An 8,733-nucleotide genomic window follows, 5' to 3' on the forward strand; every position below is an offset into this window, starting at 1 on the left:
ATCGCCTGTCGTTGCCGCTGGTGCACCGCGCACCAAGCGACAGGTCTCGAGAGTGGCGCTTTTCAGTGCTGCTCTGTTACCGCCGCCTCATCGTCCGGTCTAGGGCAGCGCAGCCGCGCTTTTACCTCCTTTCCAACTCCAAACTGCGTAAAAACGACAAAAGCATTCATGAAAGTTCTGTTAAAACAACGCCTCCACAGTGGTGCGCCAAACTATATACTGCAATGCAGAATTGCAAGAAGTGACTTTTTCGACCCCGTTCCTCTATATAACTAAAGGTATCTTAACCACACTCGTATTTCTTGGCCTTTATTGCTACACCCAGCATTCGCTGAATTATTTTGAAGTGTTCAGACACTATATGTATTGGCACGAACCGATCCACTGCAAGCTGGCGTTTCGTCAAAACGGACTAGAAAAACAAACCTCGCTCCAAAAAAGGAAATAGCACATCACCAAACTCTTCTGCATTTGGATGCCTCGCGAGCTTTGGATGCCTCGCGAGCTGCATTTGGATGCCTCGCGGATGTGACGCGACATTTTCGTGCGAAATTTTCTAACAAATCATAACCTGACCGACAGCTGCAAGTGGGAGTGCTTTTGCGGCTTTAAGCCCCCCGCGCGCTGCATGTTGCCACGAATTGTCGCCTCATGCGGTTAGCGCTTAAGCCTGCCGTGTCGGTGCCACCACCGATGTGTCATAGTACATACTTCGTGCTCCATAGGAGATAATATGCATGGGCTAGATCCGGGTTCTAGCAAAGGCAGCCTATGCATCCGTTCCTTGTGGAACACTAGCTGTTGACTGTTTCTAGGGAAGATTCAGAAAATGAAAGCGCCTCGGACATGTTGCAAAACAGAACTCTTCTTCACAATGCTGCTTTGAGAGTCAGGCTGAATGGGTTACTATTAACAAGCCAGTCGTGCTAAGTGCTGTCACATGATGAGACTTCACAGACACCCCTTCAGCCGACCCATTCTTCAATCCGTCCACGGGGTCTCAATCTGTCAATTAGTGCCATGCAGAGCTTTTCACCGATCACATTGTTTGCAGGACAGACACACACTCAAATCAAATCCTCTGACTTTGCATTCTAAACATGTGACATCCGACATCTCCTCACCTACAACATGGTACAAGTCATATCGTGAATCCAACCGAAAAAATACCAACGCATACTGATGCCATACCAACAGAATATACTTAGCCACCAAATGGCCATTTGGAACTGGGGGTCGACTATAGTCGGATATATGTCAAGAAAAATTTGTCTGTGGTTTTGAGTTGCAGTTGGAGTTGGCTTCCCATTTCTTTTACAAGAAAGGGGAAGCCAAGGCAAAAGGCGACAAGCCTGACTGTGCCTTGGCTCCTAAAACAGATGACAACAGACAACAGCACACACCTCTAGTGTATATAAAATATAAAAAAAAAAACATTATGAAACACTTACATACGATATGTAAAAGGTATCAATACATGCTGTATACATTCACTGTGGTTAACCCTAGTTGAATTGCGAAGGCAGCGGCTGCATGGCAATGCTTATGGCCAAATGAAGAGTCTGAAGCATAAGCTCACTCACCGGTGTTAGACCATTTTTATGCCACAGCCTATCGCACACAGAACACACACTTCAAAAGTGGTTGTTCGTGAAACGGCGGTGAAACTCTCGCGTGGCCGACTCATGCTCGCCCACTCTTTGTGCAATATCTGAGCGGCGACCACATTGGACGTCTCCAGGCTCAAAGATTAAACCGCTCAAAGCCTTCTTCCTTCTTTTCTCGATACGTGCATCGCGCTCTGCATCCGTTCCTTCTGCACGCCGTCTTTTGAAGGTTTCGTAGCGCCTGCCATTTGTGGCTACTGCACACGAGTGTGGAGCGAAAGCTTTGACTGAAGCCGACCGAGCGTTGCATCGAACACGACCAGCGTTCCGTCGAACGCATCAAATTTCACCGGCGTTTTAGGTGGTGGTTGTAATGTCGTTTTTTGCATCTAAATATGGGGGACACAAGTTCTGCCTTTAAGGGTATGACGCGATAGCGTAGGCTACCACCCCACATATAAAGCCCCGATTTAACCAAGCCATTTGGACGTGCCTTAGTGGCCTTAACGTGGATACCTTTGCCGTTTGTCCCACGAGTTGAGACCTAAGAGGCAAATTCCATTTTCTTTCGCCATGGGCCGTACCACCGTTTTGGCGGGTCTGAAAAATAGGCACCGGTGAGAAACTCCTTCAGCAGTCAGGCCTCGTACCGATCAGTCTGTTCGTCATATCCGCCAAATTATTGCGCCCTGTTTTATCAGTTGGCAGAGAAAGAAGAAGATGGTCAAAGGGAAGCGAGGAAGAAGACCTCACGCAGTTATGTTCCGTGAGCGCTTACTGCAAATTCTCATCTGAGCTATGTCTCTTTGGAGTTACATCCTACGATATTTGTAACAACATTGCTTTTCTTGCCTCTCAAATCAAAGTGATTCCTAAGAAAGCTGTACTTGAACGTGACCGTGTCTGTGTCGCAAAAAAAATGGGGATAGGAGGGACTCCTGCTTTGATGGTATGAGGAATATAGTTTCAATACCCCAGTCACACGGCCCCTCTCCAAGGTCTTTACTTTATAGGAGGTTAATTGCATTAAAGGAGCAAAACTTAAAAGGAGAAGTGGCACAGCTGCACGGCAAATGGAAAGGAGATAGATTACGACGGTGATGATAATTCAGGCATTCTCAGCGAGCTCCATCTGTCGAGCGCTATTCACAACGGCCTTCGACCATATCGCTTGAAATGGCGCTAGTAACAACTACCACAATTCAAGTAGACGATATCTTTCAGCTTAAGTAATAAGTGAACAAGACTTCCCTTGTTTATGTTAGTAAAAGTAACCAAGTCATGAATGAAGAAAGATTATGAAGGTTTGAATCGGATGTTTAGTAAGAAATGTTTTTCTTTTTTTACATTTAATCTACATTCTCACCACGTATGTCGATGCGGCTGCTGAAAACATTAGAAGTCTTCTATTAACACTCGAGATTTTTTAAAGTTCGTTGAAATGCAAAGTTCACGTCTAAGTAGAATCAATGAGGTCTAATTATAATATTAAACATTATATTTGTGTCAACCTTTTTTTCTCTGCTTTCTTTAGCCCGCTCGGCGGCGCATAGGTTTGGGCTGCTCCTTTACGCAGCTGAAGACCGTTGACGGCCTCCTTTCCCTTTAGGAGCTTTTATCGTAAAGAACTCAGGACTTTGCCATGTAGCGGCGCGTCAACTGCCTTTGGAGCAAAGAACATTAATTCTCAAGGCCTTACAAGCGCCCGTGTGACAGGGGTATACTTACCTAGAGGGAAAGCTCTGCCGCAATCTATGGGAGTTTGTATGGAGCTTCGAGGCGAACAGTTTCCCTCTAGGCCTCAGGGCATCCTTATGAATAAAGATTTATGAATGAATGAATCAGCCACTATGGGGCGGCAAACCATGATGGGGCGGAGAGTTACCGGGTGCAGAAGTACAATTTTTTTCCACACATAATGCAAAACTAAACGCTGTTCTCCAAGAAAACGTTTCATAACATTCAATATTATTACTGCATTGCAAAAAGAGTGCAAAACCGCATATAAGTGTAAACGTTATCCAAAATATGCGATGGCTTTTTTGCTATCGGCTAAGAATTTAGCTGCACGGAAACTAATACTTCGCACTTTTGGGCACACTTTAAAGAAAAAAACATGTCTTGAAAATATATATGGTTGCTCAGCCACTTCAAGAAGATTTAGTGGCATATGAGAAAAGAAATTTTTTTACTGGCGTCTTCTGGTTTCGCGCCTTCGTTACAGTCGCTACTATCGCTTTTGTAGTCTACGTTCGCGTGTCGAGATGATGGTGACGATGAAGAGGAGACATCCTAGTAATGCCACTCTGTGTTCCCGACAAAATGGGACTGTCCGCACCAAGCAGCACTCTGAAGTGCAGCGTCCCTAGCTTCCCTTTAGGCAAGAGTAAGAAACTCTACGGTATGAGCCGAATGCGGCAGTCGGCTTCGTTCGTGGCTCGCCTCGATCATTTCCAATCCCTTGCATGCATATTGCCACTCGCTTAATCAGTCACACTTTATCTTCTGCCTCGAATATCTCTCGTCTTATGGCACAGGATCGCATGCTGCGATAATATTTTAAAAATTACCCGACACAGATGTAAAGCCCTGCATAACCAAGCCGCCTAAATATGGTTGAGGGGACAGCATGTTTAATTCGGAATGCAAGGATCTAGGAGAATTGGATTCCTCTTAGCTTTCCACCTGACCTCAGAAGTCAGATTTAACATATCATATTTACTCACAGTAACCATTAACTAGCTACCTGTAAATAAAAATTGAACTTTACCCTGCAGCATGAAGACATTTAACGTTAGATATCTTTTGTCAAGCACAATTGGACTCAACCAACTGCTACTTGTTATTAAGCCCCCGAAGTTAATTAGGCGTGATAAAAAATTGAATTGCACAGTACAGAATCGTAATACATAGTTGAAAACGACTCGGCCAGTAGCAGCTAAACACAAACACTAACCCTCGTAAAATGAAGCCAAATTAGTTCGACTCAATCAGTGGTCAGACCATCTCATTTTTTGTCTCTGCCTATGGTTCTGTAGTCGGTTATGTTGGGCTACCGGACTTGTTTAGTGCTTCTATGGAGTAAGGTAAGACATGAGCTCCGACTCTGGTACGCTGCAATGCATTCGGCATAGGCCGATTTTGCTACGCGAACGCCGAGCCCGCGTCCGGCGTTCAGCTTTGCGCTGTACTCTCTCCTTTCGCTCCCCTTTCCTCGCCGATGCGGCTTTGTTAGGTCACGTGATCCTCCTCTCGGTGCGCCACCTCTCGAAAGTTTTGCACAACGAAAAGCCCCCGAGCTTGATCCGGGCGACTGCGCAAGTGTCGCGAACAACAGGTGGGGAGCAGATGGAGTGAAACCTTTGCGCGTCGTCTGCTAGGCGGAAAACGCAACAAGTGGATTCGTGGTTATAATTGCGCGTACGCCAATCTGTATCTCTTTTAAGATAAAACTTCAACATAAAGCTGTGCCTGTATCGTTTTTATTTTGTTGTCTACGTATACCCTTGAGAATGAGCCGACAGGTGTAGGCAGCCGCCAGACCAGCAGTACGCAGACGTTACGGCACAAAGCGCGGCAGACGTGGGAGGAGCGCATACTGTGTACTGTTTTTTTTTTTTCTTTTTATATGCGGACAGAGGCAGCGGCAGCACGGAATCACCGGAGCGGTGGTGCGGCGGCGGCACTCTTCAACTGCATTGGGGATAAGTCCTAGCGCCATCCGCAAACAAGCTTTCTCCGACGTAGCAAAACTTCGTCTTCCCCAAGGGCGGAGTCGGCGCACCTGTGTATCTTACTCTGTGAGTGCTTCCTTGACTCTCCGAATATCATACTTCGTTATGCCGAGCAATGTGCGCTTATTTATTTGATACGGTAACTGTGCCAAGGGCTATGAATGTGGGCTTAACAATCGAGTCAGCCACTAATGAGAGGGGATTAGTTGTGCCGCGTAACGGTTTGAAAATTACGAATTAGGAAAAATCGCCTTGCAGAACATCGACTGAATTCGCGAATATATGCTCCCTCCCTTCCCCTTGAGGGCTTTAAGGCTACAAATCAAGATCGGCTATCACTGTAAATGGTCATGTCCGAAATTTCGCATATTGTACCACCCAAAGATTCAGTTATTAGTCCAATTGTGTCCACGTAAAAATTTTAATGAGCTTGATATGAGGTTCTGGCCACGGTGGCGCGATGGCCTAGACTTACACGTGCTGAATGCGCACTCCTTGCTCTCGGAGTCGGAAAGCAGCGCGAAACGAAATGGATTAATAGCCACACTGGGCAACACGACGCCAGCGCCATCCGCGCAAGGTTGGTTGTATCGCAGGTGTGTCGTTCTGTTCTCTGAACGGTAAAGTCCTCTGAGCAGCGTCACCTGTCCACAGATAACAGAAATATTTTAAAAGTGAATAAGAGTGCATTTAAAGCCTATCGCACTCGTTGCTTTAGTGGCGCAATAGATTGGCGCTAATTACCTCACCACTAAGCGAATAAAGCATCTGCTCGAATCCTGTATGTCCAAATGGTTTCTGATTTTTTTTTATCGCAACGTTAAATTAAGCTACTAAGATCTCGCATTACTTATGTTCACCTTTAGGTTGCATTATGTGATGTATTTCATTCTTAATAGCCACGAAACCAGCCGTGAACAGAGCCACGAAGTGACGGCATGACAACGGTAATACTATTTAATTACCTTTACCTTAATAATTTCCTGCCTTCGATGAGTGTATGTTACCTTTAGGTTGTATTCAGAGACACCTCTCGGTAACAATCGCCGTTTAACCCGCTGAGAGGCAACCAGTGAGCAGAAAGAAGTTGTGGGACCCTACCGTAATGACCATGTAATGACGTGGAAACAATTGAACATTACAGCCTCTCCTGCCACAGGTATGCTACTCAGAGAAGAAATTATCTAGAAATACCTCTCACTCGCCTAGGATTGCCATTTACTGTTCCTGTCCTCCTCTCCTTTGGTGCAACCGTCAAAGGGTATGCTCTAAAACCGGTGTGTGACTTACTTCATAATTGTAATTTTAGGACTGAAAGATTTGTGTGTTAGCGCTGATCTGTCTGAATTGTATTTTTTCTTATTATTATTATCTTTAGTAATTTACAATTTTATTCCTTTTTTTCATTGCTTTCTATTACATCGCCTCAAAATTTCAAATTATTTCAGCTACACTAGCTCCTAATTATTAGGTTATCTATATCATACAGTCAAATCGACATTATCAAAAATATTATGTCCCCTACAACGAATTCTGGCCAATCCCACACTGCGGGTATGTGCCATTACAACGAGGGAGAAGAAGAAGAAGAGGAGACAGAATTACGCATCGCAGGTTGTATCTTTTGGCGCGTTGCAGTGGTGTCATCGTCTAGTGGCTTGTCTACTACGGCGGGTGCTGCACATGGGAGCAGCAGCATGACTGACGAACTAGTGTTTATAACTGTCAGCTCACCTATGATAGTGCTTTCCGCCGTCCTCGGCGTCCTAATTCTCGTGGTCATTCTTGTCGCCAGTCAGAAGAAAGCAGATTCAAAGAAGAAGCCTTCCAAACCTACCAAGGAAAAGAACGCTGTGCGGAAGGGGGTGCGAGCGGTGTCCAAGAAGAAAGATGAAGAGAAGAAACGGGATTTAAAAAGCCAGTACTTGCACCCGTGGCTAATGACCACATTAAAAGGAGACAGCGGCATCATCCAGGGCCTGGACTTTAATGGCAACGGGAAGTACTTGGCGACTTCAGCTGATGGTCGACGTCAGCAGCTAGCAGCCAGCTGGAAGAAGGCCGCGGCGCCCGTCCGCTCGCTGACCGCGCCCCGGGGTCCCCCGAGCCCGCTGGAAGACACCTGGCGCCTGCCGGTGTGCGCCGACGACCTGTACCACCAGCTTCTGCGCTACAGGCTGACCCCTCAGGAATTGTACCGCTGCGGCTACCCGCGCCCATGCCCCAAAGAGCCGGGCAGCGCCGTGTGGTTGCAAGCGGACGCTGTGTCGGCCAACTCGAGCCGCAAGACCTGCTGCCGCTGCGGCTCTTCGTTTGTCATAACACCGGACGGCGAGTACTACGCCAACGACGACTGCATCTATCACACAGCTCGCCGCGGCATGCCCGAGTTCTCGTGCTGTGGCGCTACGGGTGAAGAGCCGGGCTGCCAGCGCTCCGAGTACCACGTGTGCGCCCAGGGTGCGCGGGGCGAGCACAACGCGCCAGCCCGTGGCTTCGTGCGCACGCGCCCCCGACACGACGTTTCCGGCAGAGTGTTTGCGCTCGACTGCGAGATGTGCTTCACCATCCGCGGCCTCGAGGTGTCCAAGGTGAGCGTGGTGGACGCCAACGGAGCGACCGTGTACGAAACGTACGTGAGGCCTGGCAGCCCCGTGCTGGACTACAACACGGCGTTCAGCGGCGTCACCGCCGACCACCTGCGCAATGTGCGAACCACGCTTCAGGATGTACAGGCGGTGCTGCTGCGCCTCTTCACCGCCTCCACGGTGCTTGTGGGCCACGGCCTGGAGAACGACCTGCGCAGCCTCAAGATTCTGCACGATACCGTCGTGGACACGGCCGTCGTGTTCCCCCATCACCGGGGTCTGCCATACCGTCGGTCGCTGCGTTCGCTGGTCGGCGCCTATCTTCACCGCGAAGTGCAGGTGGACGGCGTGCGGGGACATGACAGTGTTGAAGACGCCCGCGCCTGCATGGAGCTCATCCTTTGGAAGGCGGCGCACGATCAAAAACTGCACGAGCGCAGGAACCGCGGTGCCGGTGGCCGACTCGTGCAGCCGTCACTCTGATTAGCGGGACGCGGCCACTGCGCCTTTCCCTTTACTGCTGCGCGAGTGTGTGTGAGAAGGTGTGGTGCGGAGGATAGAGAACCCCGACGACCCTCGTGCGCCGGCTCAGTCCTTGCTCTCTCTCTGGAAGATGGAATAGATCTGTGCTGCTCGTCGGCGACCAACGCACACTGCAACCGTCCGCTCCGAAACGAACGATGATCCTCCTCGGCGTCCAGCTGTTGTCGCGCATGCGCGGGTTGTCTATTTGCGCATGCGAACCGCGCCCCGGCTGGTTCTGTGTTGCTGTGAGCGTACCGCTGAAGGACTGTGGACCTGAGG

General features: G+C 48.6%; 1 protein-coding gene across 1 annotated transcript; it reads left to right on the forward strand.

Moving 5' to 3' along the window:
- Positions 1-7,038: 7,038 nt before the first annotated feature.
- On the forward strand, positions 7,039-8,412 carry LOC146182782 (putative exonuclease GOR). Its single transcript, XM_084608264.1, has one exon. The coding sequence runs from the start codon at positions 7,039-7,041 to the stop codon at positions 8,410-8,412; it is 1,374 nt and encodes a 457-aa protein (XP_084464390.1).
- Positions 8,413-8,733: the final 321 nt, after the last annotated feature.

This window comes from Amblyomma maculatum, chromosome 7 (genome assembly GCF_055883805.1).
Source record: "Amblyomma maculatum isolate TAMU_Amacu chromosome 7, ASM5588380v1, whole genome shotgun sequence".
NCBI classification, from domain to species: domain Eukaryota; kingdom Metazoa; phylum Arthropoda; class Arachnida; order Ixodida; family Ixodidae; genus Amblyomma; species Amblyomma maculatum.

What these genes read in the sequence shown, in the direction of transcription:
- LOC146182782 (XM_084608264.1), top strand. Translation starts at nt 7,039, where the DNA reads ATGACTGACGAACTAGTGTTTATAACTGTCAGCTCACCTATGATAGTG.